Source organism: Thermobia domestica, chromosome 18, assembly GCF_964235325.1.
Source record: "Thermobia domestica chromosome 18, izTheDome1.hap1.1, whole genome shotgun sequence".
NCBI lineage: Eukaryota > Metazoa > Arthropoda > Insecta > Zygentoma > Lepismatidae > Thermobia > Thermobia domestica.
In genome coordinates, this window is record NC_137471.1 from 31,937,874 (window position 1) to 31,959,446 (window position 21,573).

Below are 21,573 nucleotides of genomic sequence, written 5' to 3' on the forward strand. Positions count from 1 at the left end.
AAAAGACAACATTGCGATTGTTTTAAAATTGTTTGCCAATATAAGTAAATTTAAATAGGATGTATTTGTTATAATGCTTAAAAAAATTAGAAATTAGAAAGATATTCATGAACAAAAGGATTTTTAAAAATATATCTAATGGTTTATTGTATTCAAAACTCGTGTTATAGACTATTATGTTAGTATTCTGTGTAGTAATATCTAACGAACACAATAGAGTAACAACTAATTCAAAAGAAACGAACTCTGCTTGTCACATCTACCACAAAGTAACATGTTTGTAATTCTTCATTGGTATATATAAATTAAAATTAGGCTTAGCAACTCTTCCCAAATATTTTATTTATATTACAGTAGACATCGACACCTCGATAACTAGAAAAATCTGTTAAGAGCTCTTATTTAGTTATAATGTCATAGATAAGGAAACTTATGTTAAGCCAGTATATAAATACTGTATTTATTATCGTGTGTAGATATATATTTTCTATAAAACTAAAAAAAAAAAACCTTGTCTTTGGGGAAAATACAGATCCATAAACTTAACTAGGATCCTAGTAATAGGTTGAACTATTATTCTTGTGAGCCAAGTTAGATACTAAAATAATATCTGTTAGATCTCAGAAAGGTAGAATTTTAATTGAAGTTCATGAGAAGTCTACAAACATAAATTACATTTGTCGCATTGAGTTGTAAGTTCATTAAATTACGTAGGAAGTTACACTGTAGTGAACACAATTTCAAGTAACGAATCAAACGTGTTGAAGATCTTCAAGTGCAATATGTAAGAGAATGAAGAATCTTAGCAGAATAGTAAATTTATTTAAAATATTCCATCAAAAATTAAGCCTCATATATAAACTCTGCAACAATAACGTTTATGTATATTTAGTAATCGGACAACGAGGACAATAGTCCGGTACCTTATGATAACAAAGCTTGTGACCAGACTTGTTTAAACTTGTTTTATTTATGCTGTTAAAGATATAAGAAGTGAGGAAACCATAAATGATTGAAGTGTATTTTTTAATTTCTGCGAAATGAATGATAAGTATTAAGAAAATGCAGAGTTTAAAAGGAATAAAAATAGTTTAATTTATACAAATAATTATCAGAATAAGTTTTGGTGGATACTAAAGTAATTTTAAACGAACTGGACCGTAGTATTTAATTATACATGTGTGTTACAATTCTATAGATTAACTTTACTTTAAAAATAAGCTAGATGGTAGTTATGTTAGATTCTGTCATTGAAATAACATCAATCATTAGTATTGAATACGAATATTATATCGTTTAGATAAATATTACTACTATAAACTGTCAGTGTATTGTATGTACGATTTATTAACTCGGTTTAAGTAATTGAAATTAATTAATAAATCTTTATTTAGATGTTAAGAATTTTCGGATACATCGTTGTAAAAGTTAATATCAAAGTTTTAATCGGGTTTGTTCCAATATTTTTTTTAAAAAAATGTTAATTTGAAACGTTTATAATAAAAATTTTATTAAAAATATTAGTAGCAAATAATAAATTTAACATTTATTGTGAAGAGCTAAGTAGTGTCTTTCACTAAATTAAATTTTAATAAGTATCGTTGAGAAATTAATATAGAAATATATACATAAATATAAATATAGAAATTGATTTTCTATTTATCTGTTCAAAGATTTTATGAAGGTGTGTTTCCAATACAAAATTAGACATAAGAATAAAGTATACGAATTACAATCTTTCATAGATTATTAGGTAATTAGATAATAGACACTTAGATATGTATAATTAATGACAATAGTAGTAATTACTCCAAATAAGTTAGTAAGTTCCATTAAGTAATTTATATGCATTTACAAAAATATTGCAATATTTCTTCGATATAAATACAATTCATCATAACTCAATATGTAAGAAAATGATATCAATTCGATTAGAGTATTGTTTCGCAGTAAAGTAAAAAGTAATTAGACAATAAGTGTGTAAAATGTAATTTGAACCATGTGATATGATATAATGAGATATCTATAATGAAACATGATGTAATACTAAAATTGATTTTTAAAAACTATATCGTTTCTAATAGTTTAAGGAACTCGTAACTTTGTAAGCTTCATTTTAATTTAATTTTAGTATACTAGTACTGTAAAAAAATAGTAGTATAATGTACTTATTTATAGAAATGATGTTAAATATGATAATTTATTTCTAAATAGCGAAATACTTGTGCGTAATATTTTTGAGGCTTTGGAGGCGTAGTTTTGATAATAGTAAGTACGTTATGCTAGGGCATAAAATTTATGGGTACTATACTTTTTATCCATAATTAAGACAAATTAAATCTTATTCAACACGAATTGTTTGTCGACAATTATTTTTTTTTTTCAAAATTCCTCGTCTTCCATTATGGTACACAAATCAACACTAACAGCCATTCTATGTATGGTATTGCAGAACAGAACTTGCAAGCTCCCACCTTACCAAGGTAAAACAGACAACATGAGTCTGGACCACAGGGACAGGTCCTCGTCCTGTAGACTGGCAGACTTATCATCGCAACATTTGAATTCGAAGCATCCGGTGACCCCGGTCACATCTTATAGCTTCATGTCGAAGCAGCCTTCTTGTTGTCCAGGGAACTGGCATTCTCATCCTACTTAATTCCGTGATGAGGGTAAGATTCTAGCTTCCATCAACATCTCTCCTTGCTTTCACAACAAGATGTAGACCTATACAACAAATAACGATTTGTAAGTTTTAAAAATTACAATGTTTTGAAGTATTCTTATTGAATAGGACAATTACTAAGAATCTAAGACAGTATCAAGAACTGAATTTTTACTGGGGTTCATACGAAATCAACAAGTACATTTCCCATTTGTCTTACTGAGCTGCAAGTTCGTTTGGCTTTTTCACGAAGAGAAAGAGGTCGAAAATACCTGTATTGCCTCTGAATTGTATTAGTATTTCATACTATGTCATATGATTATTGTCGTAAGAAAATAAAAAAAGTTTACAATGACAATGCAATGAAAATGACAATACAATCATACCTTTAAGAAAATTTTCAAAATAGAAGAGTTGAAATAAGTATTTACGTATTCACATTTTTACGCGTAAAATAATTATATAATAATTGCAAATAATAAATGACATTATTTAGAAAATAGACAAATGTTATGTAATGCGATTATTGATAACATTTTCTTTAGAAAGAAAAATGTTTAAGATTTTTTGTTTATATATAATTACACATTACATAATAATTATATATTTTAGAAGTTATTTTATATTTTGAGAAAACGAAAATTGTTTCCACATTTTGTATTCAATTATTTTTTTTATTCTCTAAATAATGAAAATCACAAACAATATTTTTATTTACTACTAAAAATTCGGTGCCTTGGGTCTAAAAGGGCCAATGTCACTTCTTGGTAAAAATGAGATACTCTTCAATTTTAACGTTTATAAGTGGATGTTTTCTTGTGCAAGAAGAGCAAATGTCAAGACGTAATAGTTTGGAATTATACCATTCATGTTAACATTTGCGTTTCTTGCACAAGAAAATATACATTTTATAGGCGTTAAAATTTGACGAACATCTCATTTTTGCCAAAAAGCGACATTGGCTCTTTTAGATCCAAGCCACAGAATTAATCTGAAATACAAAGAACAAAATTAATAATCTCGCACAATTGATTATATGTGTGTATTTGATATGGTCAGTTTAACACATATGTATGGGGTGTATGTGATTTATTCGATAGAAGCAATCACTTTTTAAAATATTCTTCAGAATTTATTTAAACAATATTGAATATTTTAGGAACATAGTGTTCTGTCTGTTCTAAATTTTCAATGAATTTAAAAAGTTCGTTACAGAATTCTCTATATTTGTCTGTAATTTGCGATTTTTTTTAATCTTGAGCCCTCCATTTGCTAAAGCGTCAAAAACTATCTGAAAGAAATCATGGAATTTTTTGCGTCACTCTTACCGTTCCCGAGATATTGGTCAAAAAAATTCCGATTTCGAGAGATTTAAGGAGCCATATCTCGGGAACCGTAAGTCATAGAGAGATCATATTGGTATGGATGGTAAACATGTTAGTAGCAATAGTAACCAGTGGTTACTGGCCAACTGGCCACCGTTCCCCAGATATTATTCGGATTTCGGGAGATTTAAGGAGCCATATCTCGGGAACCGTAAGTCATAGAGAGATGATATTTTGAGAATTTTTCAATTTTGGGCCCCCCATTTTGAGCATGTCTCTTCGTAAAACAACATATTATTGTAGAACGTTTTAACGGAACTCTCGAACAAAACATGTGGAAAATATTTAGTACTCAAGGAAATTATAAATGGATAGATATATTACAAGAATTGTTTAATGAGTATAATAATAAAGTGCACAGAACAATTAATATAAAGCCTGTAGAAGTTAATAAGAAAAATTAATTCTTTTTAAGTTCGTTCTGGCAATGCTGTTGGAGTATTCTCAACTTGTTAAAGTTGTTCCGTGATATCTTGATTGTTTGATAATTTATTTCCAACTATCGTTCATTTTCTATTTTTCCTTTTTATGCTTTTATGCCTGCTTAAGTTTACCCCATTTGTTGTCCAGTCTGTCCAATAATGTACATCTTGGATGAAATGAATCGAGTTTTACGTATTCATTTCACATTTTCTATATAAAAAATATGTAAGCTTTTAATTATTTCAAGGAAGTAAATCAAAATTAATCAATGTTATCCTGAAGATTTTTTTTGAGAATTATATCAACAAATAGTAATAGGTTGTAATAGTCAACGATAAGAAACCTTATAGATGAACATTTTTGTAAGAAGGAAATGTGTCCGAATTTCGAAAAGTTTCGTTATTCAAAATTGTAACACATGTATATAAATATTTGCAGTCCCAGGTAGTTTAAAATTACTTTATGATCCCCCAAAACTTACCACGATAATTATTTTAGTAAATTAAGCTCTTTTGATTCGTTTCAAACTTTGTGTTTCCTTAATAATTATCATTCATATCACAGAAATTAAAAATACACTTCAATCAACTATAGCTTCCTCAATTATTATATCTTTAACAGCATAAATAAAACAAGTTTCAACAAGTCTGGCCACAAACTTTGTTATCATAAGGTACAGACTATTGTCCGTAGTACCCTATAGCTAAATATACATAAACCTTATCGATGCAAAATAGCCAATCATATCGCTTGGTTTGTATACTGTACTTGTATTATTATTATTATTATTATTATTATTATTATTATTATTATTATTATTATTATTATTATTATTATTATTATTATTATTATTATTATTATTTTGTAAAACTACCTGGTATACATGTCAGAAAAACCAAGTTTTGAGAAAAATCAGAAAAACTCTACTACACAGTACAGTTTCTCCAAAAACGTCTGTTTATTTTTAATATATCAAGTGTAGACAACAGCTTGACAGGTGTAGATATCGAATAAAATGTGTATCTACGCGTAACAAACACGATATTGTCGTTATTGTGGTGTCTGACAAAACTTGACACATGTCGGTTTACAAAAAAAAAGAAAATAACGATTCATTTATCACTGGTAACTTTAACGGATAATATAAGTTCGTAAAATTGATACAGTAGTTTCAAGTATATGTGTCATTCACATAACGTATCTACAAGCACTTATTTCTATATAATATGGAGCACAGAAAAAATAGTAAAGGTCCCTAATTGCTGATTATTTTGAGTAATGTTTGTTAAACGATTCATCATTGATATAGAAGAAAAATACAACAGACTTTACCTTGGTCGACAGCTAGGCTAGAGATGCATGAAATGCACGAAGTTATAAGATTATCGTAATAATTTAAAATATTCTTTCTTTACCAGAAACTAAATTTACTTCTTGAATTACAATACCTTTTTAATATTTTATCTCTTTCTTTCATCATCTTCTGTTGGCCACATCAGCACTGTACTGAGCTGGAAACCATGTCCGTAAAACTTTCCAATGTAGATTTTTTTTTAGAAAGAACAGTTAGTGGCAATATGTATTTTATGAGCCAAGAGAACAAATTGTTTTATTTTATTTATTTTGAATTAAACAAGCTAGAGGTAAAATTTCAATTTTATCTTTCTATGTCCCATGCTTATTTTCAGCTACGAAACAGGAAAGGTAATTAATAAAAAGTATCAGTCCATATCTTTGAATAAAACTATTTCAGATTTTACGAGTCTACCCTGTAAATTTTCGCGGGATAATTTTGGAACTGGGGGGCCAAAATCAGGTAAAATCACGATGTTTACAGGAGAAATTAGTTGATGTTACATACGTGTAAGTACTAAGTACTAATATAACCTAACCTAACCTAGCCTAAACCATCAAAAACAGAGATAATATAAGAAAGTACGAATTTTAAGCAAAGAATTCTGGCTCCCCAAATCTAAATATCCTAACCTAAACTAGCCTAACCTACCTAAACCATCAAAAAAATACAGAAAATATAGCAAGAAAGCACCAAATTTAAGCAAAATATTCTGGCCCCCAGTTCCAAAAATGTGCCATTTTTGCTAAGATACCTATACAAACAGCATGTAAAAGAATTGAGTAAGAAACATAAAATTCTCTTTCAATGTAGCTCCGGCTGCTTGGTCTCTTAGGATTAGGAATTACGTCTCTGGTTTTCGGCATCGAAGACCATTTTAGCCCCTCACGTATGAGGGCTGACTGACATCTCTTGGTGATCACACTATCCGCGCAAAGGGAATGAAGGAAGCAGCCCGGGACCTATATGTTAGGTATCATCCCGGCATTTGTTGCTGTGGATGAGGAAAACCCAGGGAAAACTCATTCAGGATGGCTCGCTTGATAAGATTTCACACCCTTCCGACTGGAAATCGAACTCAGAACTGTCCGTAATGAAGGCGAGAGCGTTAGCAACTTCGCTGCGCGACGTCACTCTGTTTCGTCACAATTGTAAATGAAATGGTAATGGATTTTTCGATTGCGTAACATTGGTCCTTCGTTGGAGTTCAGTACATTTTTGTTATAAATACGCACTACATTTACTTAACGTTTGACATATTTATTCTGTTTATTTCTCCCTGGTTCTTATTCTAATTAATAATCAGTGATTTTTTTTTTGCAAATTCTCCCTAATTGTTATTCTAAATAAGAAACAGTGATTTTTTTCGAATTCCTGTAATTGTTATCGTAAATAACAAACAGTGACTTTTTCGAATTCCTGTAATTGTTATCGTAAATAACAAACAGTGACTTTTTCGAATTCCTGTAATTGTAATCGTAAATAACAAACAGTGACTTTTTCGAATTCCTGTAATTGTTATCGTAAATAACAAACAGTGACTTTTTCGAATTCCTGTAATTGTAATCGTAAATAACAAACAGTGACTTTTTCGAATTCCTGTAATTGTTATCGTAAATAACAAACAGTGACTTTTTCGAATTCCTGTAATTGTTATCGTAAATAACAAACAGTGACTTTTTCGAATTCCTGTAATTGTTATCGTAAATAACAAACAGTGACTTTTTCGAATTCCTGTAATTGTTATCGTAAATAACAAATAGTGACTTTTTCGAATTCCTGTAATTGTTATCGTAAATAACAAATAGTGACTTTTTCGAATTCCTGTAATTGCTATCGTAATTAACAAATAGTGACTTTTTCGAATTCCTGTAATTGCTATCGTAAATAACAAACAGTGACTTTTTCAAATTCCTCTAATTGTTATCCTAAATAACAAGCATTTTTTAAAAAATTCCCCCTAATTGTTATTCTAAATAACAATCAGTGATTTTTTTGTAAATTCCTTCTAATTGTTATTCAAAATAACGAACAATGATTTTTAAATAAAAAATATGATTTTAAATAAAAAAATAAGACACTTTATATTCCTGAGACATCGCAAGAAACTCCAGTTACAGACTGTTGACTATTTCAGTGATCTATTATTATTGAAGGGAGATTATTGTCTTTTACTGTTGACAAATCTCTACATCGACGCTGGTCTAGCAATGGAGTATCCTTTGTCTGTGCCTAAATGGTAGTCACACTGTCAAGTGTCAGCTTGTGACAAGATTTATTGGTGACAAGCTGTAGGGAACAAATTAATGCTTAATTCCAGATCGCACATCATTATTTCACTCCTGTGACATGTAATAAGTACTAGTGAATTCCCGTGACAGGTTACAAATAAACAATGAATCTAATTGACAATACAATAGCATGGTATTCACGATTATAAAAATAGGAAAGAAATTTTCCTTTCCTACGACACTTTACCGTCAAGAACAGGCTTTTGACAAATTATTAAAATAATATACAAGCAGAGGTAAAAGTGAAGGGGAACGCGGGGTACGCCGTTCCCTCATTTCCAAAAAATATGTACGGCGTCCCCGCAGTTCTTAAAAAATTACAATGGGCAAAGATAGGCATGGGGACGGCGTGACATTATGCCGCTACGTACTGTCCCCCTACCTTTTCAGATTTACTTTTAACTCTGTACACAAGTATTAGTGAGAGAGAACATTTCCTTTTACACCAATAATATATCGACAATTCTTTACACTGACGCTGATCTAGAAGTGGAGTATTCTGGGTCATGCAAACATTCACCTAACTATCGCGCACAAAAGGTAGGTACACTGCCAAGTGTGCCAAGTATCAGCTGATGACAAGATTTAGTGGTGACAAGATGTAGTGAACAAATTAAAGCTTATTTTCAGATAACACATCATTACTTTACTCCTATGTTAAGTAATATCAGGGAACTTCCGTGGCTGGTTATAAATAGAGAATGCATTTAGCTAATCAAACGGCTAATCTAATGTAGGGTTGCCATATTTCAAAAATGAAAATCTAGGACGCTACTAAATGACGAGAATCTTTGAAATGCTTAAAATGAAAAGAAGTGTTATACAGGGTGGCCCAAAACTAGGTATACACCCCAGAATTAATCTGTATAACATTCTAGCTTATAGGTTTATTTGCTTCGGCTCTTCTGAGCTTACTGTTACTTTTAACAAACTAACAACTCAACAACTTATACGTGTGCTTACGTCAGAAGTTGACAAGAATAATAATCTATCTAATCCTGTAAAAAACAAAAGCTCCCTTCCTTTCTTTCGCTGAAATCCTGGATATTTAAGCGTCCCAAGAAATATTTTCGGGACGCTGGAACGCAGATCTCGATTTTCGTGACGGATCCGGATTTTCCGGGACGAATGACAACCCTAATCTAATGGAATGTTATTCACGATAATAATAATAGTAATAATAATAATAATAATAATAATAATAATAATAATAATAATAATAATAATAATAATAATAATAATAATAATAATCGGTATGCTGCCATTATTGCGTAATGTCCATTTTTCTGACCCATATAGTACAATACTCCACACGAAGCATTTTATGAGTCTGGTTTAATATTTCGGAGTTAAAAGTAAAAGAAAACTTAAAGGAGACGGATCAATAGATAGTAAGAAGTTGAGAGGTTAACAGACCTATGTAGCTTAGATTGAAGAGTTAGCTATGATGTGAGGTATTAGTTGGTAATGATATTGAAATTTTAACGTACTATCACTTTAGAGTAAAAGGTCAATATATGGTGTGATCAGTGCCGGATTTAGGTTTGAAAGGGCCCTAAGCTATTGAAAGTGGCCCTTTATACGTCAAGCTTTCTTTTACAGAGACAAAATGTTGCCGTTTTTTAGGTTTGAATTTATGCTATATGCTAATTTATGGACCTAATGCAAGGATGTTATAAATAGAGGATCTGTCCATATGTATCTTCATCCTATTAAATCGATGAAGCCAAAAAAAAAAAAAACCAAGCATCGGCACGTCTGATTGGCTACTCTCATTTCTGCCATTGTTTGATTGGATACTTTCGTTTCCGCCATGACTGTTGGCTCAAAACATTGCGATCCTATTGGGCGGAGTGGGCAGAGTAGGGGTGTCGAAACTGTGACGTAAGGCTTCAAGATTTTATTGTAAGGGCAGATCCTCTATTTTATAACATCCTTGACCTAATGCGTATTTAAATGGAAACAAGGGCCAATTACAAACAGGGCAGGAAAACGGGGGCTCCAATATAAGCGGGGCAGGATAACAGACTCATTATAAATGGAACTGGGAAATATATAAAGCCCTATTACTTGCTTCATAAAAGTCTTGTACATAACAAAACAAAACACCATTGTTGTATGTGCGTTGCTTTTTGTTGTTAATCGGAAATTATATTACAATCAGTTTTTCTTTAATTTTTTGGTGCTCCCAAGCGAGTGGGGCCCTAAGCTATAGCTTGTTTAGCTTATACGTAAATCCGGCACTGGGGATAAACAAAAAGCACGAAATGCAGGAGAGAAATAGTGACTTAAAGCTTCAAATTGAGGTATTACCAGCGTTATCAACAATGAATAAAGTAGTTCTCAACAACAAAATTATTCAAAAATGAATGAATAATCCGCTGAATATTGATAGTCTGCCTTCGAGCAAATTTTCAATATACATCTCTCTAAATCTGTTGAATTATTCTAAATCATGTTATTTAAAAAAAATACCGATATTAGTGCTAATGTTGCATAGCTTAACTTGCTACAACAATATTTCGGTTCGATTACGTATGTTAACTTAAGTCGTGTGTGTGTGTAGGTGTGAGTTAAAAGCATATTTTAATTGCCATGTGTTAGGTTAGGTTAGATTAGATTATTATGTAGGACATGTATACTCATATTCAAAATTATTGTCGCATGTCTATAAATATGTTGTAAGAATATAATTTGATAACGAATTCGCCCGATATTTCGTATAATGTTACTATGTGTATAATCGGCAAAGATATGTATGTGGGAAATTTCATGTCAAAAGAGCAGTCAATAAAAACAATAAAACGAAAACAAAATTTTCTTGTTCATTTAGCAACATTTTATTTTACTCATTATAATTTTCGTATTTATAATTCTTTTGCTATGAAATTTACCACAAATATTCATATCCCGATCATACACATAGTATCACTATGAAAAGTACCCTGCAAAATCATTATCGAATTATATTACTACAACAAAACAGTTACAGATATGCTACAATAATTTTGGACATGAGTGTACATATTAGATTACACTTAAGTTACTATGTTGAAAGTGAGTTATTGTGTTTTGCTTTCTTTATAAAAACCGAGGTTATGAGGAATGGGACCTATTATTAACGTGGACTTCAAACCACAACCTGGGCTTAAATCCGGCGAAGTTGTCGTCAGATGCACATACAGTTATTACCCTCGTTTCATCTGTTCACTGAATAAATTTAACTCACAAGGAATGGATATGAACCTATCATCCGGACAACCGAATCAAACCTAGTCCATTCGATAAACATAACAAAGATATGTTCATGCAAAAAAAAAAAAAAAGGTGCCATGAAAAATGGAGTAAGTCCCTGGGGCTCATTAAACCTGTTAATATAAAGAAAATCGTGAACTCGCAGTGAAATAGCTATTGTATCAATACTGTTCATTGGAAAGTCATGATTTATAGTTCATTCTCTTTAAAATGAAACAAGCTTTCCAGAGGTGCTATGTATTGGGGCCTATAACGTACTTGAACAGGGAAAATTGGAAGAATGGCAGGAAAATTCCCTCCAAAAAGCCTTCCCATCAACTTTGGACCCCTCTGGAGTGGCCCCGGGTAAAAACACACAATCCAAATGTATCTTGAAAAATTTCTATATGTGATAAGAAATGTGTGTACCAAGTTTTGTATTGATAGAATAGGTATGAGGGGAAAGCGTGTATTAGTATACAAGTTTTTCCTTTATATCTATTCCCTCGTATCTATTCAATGGACTAGGTTTGATTCGGATGTCCGAATGACACGTTCATGTCTGTTCCTTGTCAATAATGCAAGTTCATTTGAACTTCCATTTCAAAATTACATTTAGGGGTAATTTTAATGTTCCAATACAAACACAATATTTTGTTAACACTTGTACACAACCGAAGAAATGTCATTCCATTTCTACTGCTACTAAAACATAACAAGGTACGTCCATAAAGAAACGGAATTTTTAAAAATAGGTAACTCTCCTTTAAAATGTTACTGTATTATAACAATACTGGAAAAAGTTATGTCTAACTTCCTCATTAGTTTTTTTTCTTCAAACTAAAAAAAATGAAATGAAATCTTTGAGTTTTACGTCCCACGATTATGCCAGCTAGGCTAAAGGAGACGGTGATGATGAGAAATGAATGAAATTGTGGAATGAAGAAAGTGGGAGCCCGAGCAAAACCCACGCACACGCTGTATGTCCACCACAAAGTTCACTTGACGCCAGCTTGGATCAAACCAGGGACCCCAAGCACTAAAGGTGAGGCTCTACCACTGAGCCACCGCAGCCCCTTTTCTTCAAACTAGTTTTATGGTGTTTGTATCTGAGTAGATCTGTAGCAGACGAAGATAAATCTTGAAATGAAATTTTTGAGTTTTACGTCCCACGTTTATGCCAGCTAGGCTAAAGGAGATGGTGATGATGAAATAATGAATGAAATGGTGGAATTAAGAAAGTGGGAGGAAATGGGAGAACCCCTAGAAAACCTATACATTCGGTATTTGTCCATCATAAAACTCATTTCGTGCGAGCTGGGATCGAACTAGGGACCCCAAGAACCAGAAGTGAACGCTCTACCACTGAACCATCGCGGCCCACAGACGAAGATAGTGTGAAGAAGTAGGACGAAACACTCGCATCAAAATAAAACAACGTTTACGTTTAAATTTCGTTATCAATTAGATTAAGTATTTACCAAAACGTTGCAGATGATACAGACACCATATGGTGAAGCATCATTATCAGGAACCCAGGTGAATGAGGCGCATGTCAAAAAGGGACCGATGATTTATTTTATGCGTCGTTGGCGACACTGATGAACTTGAGCATGCTCAGAAGCATACCCTAGTATCCTGTGCTTGCAACAGAGATAGAATCGTCCGAATAGTGTTGCGTACGAGCGAGTAGGAGTAAGGCGAAATGGTTGCCGTAATACAAAATCCCGCTAAATGTGAAGTGAGATCTGTCGTACGATTTCTTAACTCCGAAGGACAAAATGCAATTGACATCCATTGGTAATTATGTGACATTTACGGATCGAAAATAATGAGTAAAGGGAAAGTCAAGTAATAGTGCAGAGTTTCGGAGAGGGTGTTCAAATGTTCGTGACGAACGTAGCGGAAGGCCAAGTGTTCAGACGGACGAGCTGATGGAACGACTTAACGAGAAAGTGCTATCCAATCGCCAGTTCACAAAACGGAACGCGCCAAAGAGTTTTTAGAAGTGTCTGTGAAAACAGTGCATCGAATTGTAACTAACAAGCTGGATTATCACAAACTGTGTGTGAAGTGGGTGTTAAAAATTCTGACAGACGCTCACAAAGATCTAAGAACGGCAGCTGCACTTGATTTTCTCTCCTGCTGGGGGAGAATGGAGATGACCTCTTTTCTCCCATAGTGACGGGGAATGAATAAAACCTAGATATCGTACGTCATTGGGGGGTCAAAGCACCAGACTCTGGTTCTCCAAAAGCGAAGAAATCCAAACAAATACAACCAATTTAGAAAATCTTGGTAACTGTGTTTCGAGATCAAAATGATGTTATTATTGTGGAATTCTTAGAACCAAGATGAACAATTACAACAGTGTGCATTGCCAAACACTGAATCACCTTCAATCAACGAAGAGGAAGAAGAACTCTAGAATTCTTTTTATCCATGATAACACCCGCTCCCACACAGCTGCTTGTATTGTTGAGACATTTTAAAGATGCATAGCAGGTATATGCCTATCATGTTCCCTCAGGTACATGGGAATGTGTCCAGTATGTGCCTTATGTACCTCTGAGAGAGAAATCACATGGATGGCAAGTGATGGTCAGTATCTAAAACTGTAGGTAGCTGAAGTACATACTTAGCACATGAATATCATATGTGCCAAGTGTCGAGTACCTAAAAAGTAGCTGGGACACCTAAATGGCACATGCCTAGCATATCTTGTGCTGTTAGGGTTATAACCTCCAGCAACGTATTTCTTTTTCTTTAACTGAAAAAGTAGCTTGCATCGAAGCGTTTCAGCAGCAGTGACGTGCTCTAGACATTAGTTCTGGACTGGCTTCATTGTCAGACGGCAGATTTTTACACAGAGAGAATACGGAAGCTGGTGCTACGCCACCGGAAATGCCTGAAGGTTCATTGTTACTATATCGAAAAATAACTAAGATATGTTATTTGTATATCAATCACAATAGATTTCTTCTTATCATGTCTTGTTTTTTTTTTTTTTTTTTAATTGGCAATTTGTTTTGACATGCGCCTCGTATTAATGATGCAAAAGTTGTAAAACTGAAGATATAACTATTTATATGAAGCAAAAAAATTTGTATCGTATCCTCAACAAAGCTTGGCCTTAATCACACTTGACAATGGAAGCGAAGAGGAGAAATATTAATTCAACATAATCAAGTACCGGCAAAAATGAACTGTACATAATCTGTACACAATAAGCCTAAATTGTAACAGTTACCTCATGTTTTTCATATATTTCTTTGAGTTCAAGAAAAACAAGCTTTTTTTGCTGCAGTCAGTGAAATGTGTGATTTTTAACGCTATAGTTAAAAAAAAAAGCATGTTCAAAAATGAGTGGTACCCAATAAAAACGGGTGATCTGGTATCCCTATTTTAATACATCGGTGTACATTCCATGGGACACTGGTATACCAACTTCCTTATTTTACCGTAGATGCACTGTTAAATATAGTTTCTTAGATTTGAGAAAGCATTTCTTGACCGTGTTTATTAGAAACGATATTTAGCAATAATGAGAAAAATCGCTCTAGGTTTGAGATCCGATTTATACCTAGGTACAATCTGCTTCGTTTTTCTTTCTGTTCTTATAAATGAGAACCTACACTCGTATCTATGAAAATATTTTCACGGTGCTTAGATAAGAAATGGTTTTCTCAAATTTAAGAAACTATTTTTAATAGTTGGGTCCCACGCAACACTTATGCCAAAATCATAATTGGAAAGGTAAAGGAAACACTGATGCCAACCCATGGAGAAAATCTCATTTTGCGAGATTTTTTACATTAATTTCTCCAAAAGGAATGAAGAGAATTTTCGTAGAAATTGGCACCACACAGTGGTGCTATAGCCCCCCCCCCCCTCCTTGACGCTCAGGTATATACTGGATAAAATAGACTTAAATCCTGCTTTACACTGGATAAAATGGGTTTCAATCCTGTTTTACACTGGATAAAGCAGCAAATTATGGTTTATCCCCTTCCTAGATCGTATCTTGGATCCGCCACTGACACCACATATGGGATTTTTCATACATTTACTTAATTGACGCTAATAAGCTTCTCTATGGGCGGGAAGTGAACTAATGAGTCTTTAATAAACGTGACTTCAGTGCTAATTGTCAAATTTTGCTACCGTAAAATGCATATTAGTATGGAAGTGATTTATACGGTGACTTTAGTATCTCACAAAATAAGCACCATGGAACTTATTAACAACTCTGGTGTTTAAAAAAAATAACAAATGGGAAACAACAATCTTCCAAAATGTTTCACACAAAATTACTGGAGATTGAAGGTTGTCTTAACCTACTTTCGTTGCGCTCCATCGAAGATTTCGGCACAAATACGTGGTGCAAATAGTAATTTCCAACAACAAAATTAATAGTACTCGTCAACATGATCAATTCTGTCTCCCAATTACTTGTTCATAAACTGTTTGATTAATATAGAAGATATGAATTCACTCGTATATTGAACAAAGTGAGTGGCATACAGTAGCTGTTCACTTTTCATATTTTTAAACATTTTAAAAATTTTACAGAGCAAAATGGGAATTTCTGCCTTTCGAGGTGGTATTTAATAGCGTTTCCAGGCAGGGCTGGCCGTAGGCAATTTTTCGGTCCCAGAAAGAACAAATCGTGAAAGCTACTATTTTACGAGGGGGAGTCAAATGAAACCATAATTATTTTTTTTAATATTATTTATTGGTCACACAGGGTACAGAAGTAAATCACTTTTCAACATAGTCCCCTCCTCGTTCAATGCAAGCCCGCCAGCGCTTCGGAAGAGCCTGAATACCTGCAAAAAAAAGTCTTTTGGGCGACGGCGCAACCACTCGTGCACCGCGTTGCGTACCTCTTCATCGGAGTGGAGCTTCCTGCCGCTGCAATTTCGTCTATTGTCACACGGCGGTTTTCCAAAACGATGGCTTCAACGGCTGCAATAGTCTCTGGAGTCACTACGCGCCGAGCCTGGCCGGGGCGTGGAGCATCGGCCACAGACGTAACACCATTTGCAAATTTCCGGCACCATTCATAGATTTGTGGCTGTGACAAACACGCATCTCCATACTGAACCTTCATTCGCCTAAAAATGTCAATCGGTTTCACACCTTCACTTCGCAAAAACCGAATCACAGAACGCTGCTCCTCGCTGGTGCATGTGGCTAGTGGGGCTGCCATTTTGGAACTGTTGTTGCGCCGGTGTTTGTGCATCTGCCGGCTGCTGCCACCACGGAGACATCCGGCATACTATCGTAAACAGGCATGCCAACTTACAGCTCACTGGCGCCATATGCGGATTTTTATTTCTACTTTTATGGTTTTCAGTTGACTTACCCTCGTAAGTATGCTTCCTCATCATAAACACTCGCACTCAGAAAGACATAAACACTAAAAATACAATCTCGTTGTGTCTGTTTTTTTTTTCTTAATAATAATCTATTATGTTAGTGAAAGATAAAACACACCTGCAGAGAAAAGATGGTGATCCTTTTTACATAATTCAATATCGAGCTTCAGTCTCAATATATCAGTTTGAAGTTCCAGTGCAACTAACTCTTTATCTTTAATTCTTGCTTTTTCTTCTACATCTATTAAAAAGTTTTTTTTTTTTTTTCTTAAATAACATGTTCAATTTTCAATGATAAGAAACTTGTTTATGACAAAGACGAGACTAGTTTTCGTATCAAAATTGTGATAACTTACTAAATGGAACAGGTATTCAATACTGTTCGAGAATTGAGTTCTTGATTTTGACAATCGAACAATTCATGCTGGGATTGTTTGACCATTTGCTTTAGCACTGTCCATGCGAGCTTAAATTAATGCGACCTAAACATGATTTACGAATGTAGTATTCGAATAGAAGGTCAGCTTAGTAAATTTAACTACAATCATCATGAATTCTGTTTCCAACAAGAAATATTTAGTTTGAATACCTAATATGGTTATTACAGATTTTGACCGTCCCACAGTGGAACGAGATGCCTAAAACGTGGCCAAAAATGAAAATGGAAAGTTCCTATCTGGTTATTTTTAAGTATCAGGTTCGCTACAGTAACAATTGGTCTCCTAATCTTCACCCATGGAAACGGCCAGCCGTTTATACCAGAGCTAGTATTGGAAGTCAAAGTGAACCTACTTTGTGTATCTCGTAATACCTAATGCGCGCGAGAAATATAGCTCGAGTTTCATATGAAATAGTTCGTTGTATACTTTTCCGATTTATTTAAAACAAAATGGACGTTGTTCCGGAAGGTATGTAAAGAATTTTAAGACCATATATTATTTATAATACGTTAGTTATTATACATTTGTTTTCATTAATGTTTATATAAAAAAAATGAAATTATTTCAAAGTGAATTAAATCCTGAACTCAAAAGTTATATATGACGCCCCATTCCGCTAAATTTTGTATTGGCGCTTAATCTATGATCGATTTACTACAAGAATGTGTTAAAAAAAAAAAAAAAAAAAACTGCGCTTAGCTGCGCCTTTTTTTTTTTTTTTTTTTTTTTTTTTTTTTTTTTTTGTACGTTGCGATTGAATAAAAAGTTGCAGTTAATGAATAATTAAGTATTTTGTTAATGTTAAACAAAAAGTAAAAAACAAAGCTAAAATTATTATAAAATAAGTGAAAATGATGTTTACAAGGTACATGCAAATAAGATAGTGAAAGGCAACAAATAAAAAAAAAGAAGAAAATACTTCAGTATAACAGAAAAGGATAGTCGATGTATGCATATTTTAGTTTCCATTATTTTATAATTCATATGAAATATATACAGTAAATTAAATTGGATAAAGGTAAACAATTTAGTAATACAAAAAGTGATTATTTGACAATATTAATTGTATTAATTTTAGGTCCAAACGATGAAATCATCCAATTATCGAAAGAAATATTTGTTTTGATGGAAGACCACTTGAAAAGCGATCTACATACAAATCATAAAAGAAAATTTGGAACATCACTTCTTTTCGAGGAGTGGTCGTTGTATTAAAATATGTCACGATATGAAGACAAGCATCGCATCTTTATTTTACAGAATGAGGAACAAATATCAAGAGGCCAATAGAAAGGATGCCCGATGTTTTTCAAAAGAATAATAAATGGCTAAGTGTTATGTTATCGTTTTGTGTACATCGTAATACTGCTAAGACATCAAGGAAACAAAAAGATCGACCACCTTCCTCGAAATTTTTATCTTTGAACGAATGTTCAAAGCGAAGAAGAGCTGAAGAAATCCGCAATAATAATGACGTTAGGACATTTGCTTACGCTAAGCTAAAGAGTATTCGCTTCTACGGAAAATTGAGTGCTTCAAAAGTTGTCAAAGACGTTTTATCTTCAAGTCCATCGAAAGTAAAGAAGTATATGAAAGCTGTAACATCCATGTCTTCACACAAGAACGTGTATACCAATGATGAAGTGCTCTTTTTCTTGATATGGAAATATCAAGAAGAAAATACCTAACGTTGGAAAACAGGGTACTGGCAAAAGGTTCTAAATTCTACCCATATAAATCAATATATTAATTTGATTCACCATATTGGATCCACCATATTCAATTTTTCCATCTTGATATCAAATTTGTATTCAGTAATGTGAAAACCCCTAGTATATAATTTTTGTTACCTTATTCTACTTTTTCTCAAAATTTGATCGGCCATATTGGATCCGCCATTTTGAAGTTTTCAATTTGGATATCAAGTTCGTGATCAGTGAGGTCAAAAACCACAGCATGCCCATTTTTGTGCATTTTGAAAAAGATTTTGAATTTTGGCCACGTTTTTAGCATTTCGTACCACTGAGAGTCCCTCGAAACTCCCCCCCCCCCCCCTTCGTGCAGACACAAAAGTTGCACATATAGTAGAACCGGCCTTGTTCATATTCTATAAATTTTGAACATTTTGCAGAGTGTGGGAAATTCAAGAACAAATTAGCAATTTCTGCTTCTTGAAAGGGGAATTTGATAACGTTTCAGGTTGACATCACTGATAGAAAATGTACACACCTACTAGAGACTAGCCTTGTATTACGTTCATTTTAAATGTATATTGTTTATTAATTTGTTATTAAATTAATGTATTAATTTGTTTATTTCTTATCTCTTTCCAGGAGACTAACGTTATTGCTCAAAGAAATAATAATCTTAATGAATACTACGAAAGCCTTCGAAATAATGTCATAACCCTTCTGGAACATGTGCGATTGCCTAACAACCAGGAGAAAATCGGTCACGACAATTTTGATACGTACTTAACCAAATTACAGACTCTGTGTACGGATAGTTACTGCGAAGAGAACAGACCGCTGTATGAAACAGTGAAATCAGCGTTGCAAGACTTTACAATGTTGCCAACTCCAATTTGAGAGATTTCGAACTAAAAAAATAAATAAATGTATAGTAGACAAAAAGAAATGGGGGTAAAATTTAAAAAAGAAAACTTTTATCTTCGTAAATAAATGAAAAGAACACACAATTGAAATATTTAAAAAAAATCATCAACAACAACCAAAAAAGAGTGTTAAGTTTGTGTATGTTATATAAACCGTAAAATAAAGAAGTCTGATGCACACTAAAAATTGCTTCGAGGACAGCTTCACCGTATATTGTTATATGAAACTACGCCTGTGATTATTTTTGTTTTTCTTCGGTGTGTGGTTTTTACGTTGGTGCAAATATTTATTTATCTTCCTGATTGTAGTGATACAGCTCACGCTTTTTGTATAAGTGTTATTTTAAATAGTAGTCAAAACAATTTTATTATTGTTACTTTTAGTATTATTATTATTTTTATTATTATTATTATTATTACTATATGGTTGTGGTACATAGTATTACTTTTGTTTTGAAGGTTTTTTTTAATTTGATTTTTATTAGAAAAGTCATGTAAGTTTTTAAGAAACAATTAAACTAGACATGTTTGTTAATTCTTACGATGTGCGTTAATTGTTGCCTGTTTTTTGTGAAAGAACTACGATTATATTATATTAACAATTGAATGCAGCCATATTATGGCAAACTTTCTGGCCTTTTTTACTAGATATATATATATAAATATAAATATATTCTCAAGAAACAAGTGTCTAAAGTACAATTTTTTTGTTCTGTTGAGTAACTCTTTAAAAAAGCGAAAAAAAGTACTCCTAGTCATTTTTATGTATGTGATTGTTGCTGAGGTGTTTTAATTGTTGAGTATGATGTGTCTAGGTGAAGAACAATCAAGAAGCACATTGTCACCTGTTAAAAAGCTCAAAAAATATGGCATAGTGTCATAGAAGTAGTGTTATTATCATCCTAGTCACCAGAAAATTATCAAAAAGAAAAAAAAAAGAATTACATAGTTATTTGAATCTGTGAATAACTGGCACATTTTACACACAAACACACACACACACACACATTATTTAAACACATACACATAGAACACACAAAAAAACACATGTATTATAATAATTAAATAAAAAAATATCTCTGTAATATTGCCAAAAGTATATATATAAATATAATTAAACACGAATCATGTGGTACGTACATGTGAAGAAAAAGTATTGTAATTGGAAAAACAAATGTGTTTTAGATGATTAACTGTGTGTTTATTCTTAAAAACCATATTTGGTGTATATTTTGTGGGGTCAATTTTTATTTTGTATTTTTGTAACCAAGTGCTGTGACATAAAGAAGAAAAAACATATATATATATATATATATAGATAAGAAAAAAACATGCTTCGTAGCAAAACAAAATGTGTGTGTGAAAGTAAAAAAAAAAAATTAAGGAGAGAAAAGAAAGGCGCGATGATAATTTTCAGTGAAGTTCAGCAAAATAAAAAAATATACTGAAGAAATTATGTGATGGACTAGATCGACCAAAGAAAATAAATTTGTTAGAGTTATTGTAGAACAGTTGATTTTATCATAGTGCAGATAAACTCAGAGAAAAAAAGACGAAAGAATGTTTACAACTGTAATATAAATATAAATAAATATATAAATATTATATATATATTATATTATACATAATATATCTGATATACATGTTAATGATGTATTTAATGTGACAAAAGTGAAAAAAGAGACACTACACAGAGTTAACAACCTAATTGTCTATAGACCCTCTCTATGTGACAAAGTCTGTCTGTTTCCCGATTTGCTACACTTCCATAGAAACCACTGTCAAA

General features: G+C 32.6%; 1 protein-coding gene across 7 annotated transcripts in view; it reads left to right on the top strand.

Moving 5' to 3' along the window:
* LOC145675458 (uncharacterized) overlaps window positions 1-21,102 on the top strand; it is an 861,715-nt gene extending 840,613 nt beyond the window's left edge. For 6 of the 7 annotated variants that reach the window (XM_081745883.1, XM_081745887.1, XM_081745885.1 and 3 more), the window contains one exon: window positions 19,507-21,102. In XM_081745883.1, coding sequence (XP_081602009.1) covers window positions 19,507-19,761 — 255 coding nt within the window. In that variant the 3' untranslated portion in view covers window positions 19,762-21,102. The remainder of the gene's footprint in view (window positions 1-19,506) is intronic. The other variant, XR_014129123.1, reaches the window with a different exon arrangement.
* The last annotated feature ends 471 nt before the right edge of the window (window positions 21,103-21,573 follow it).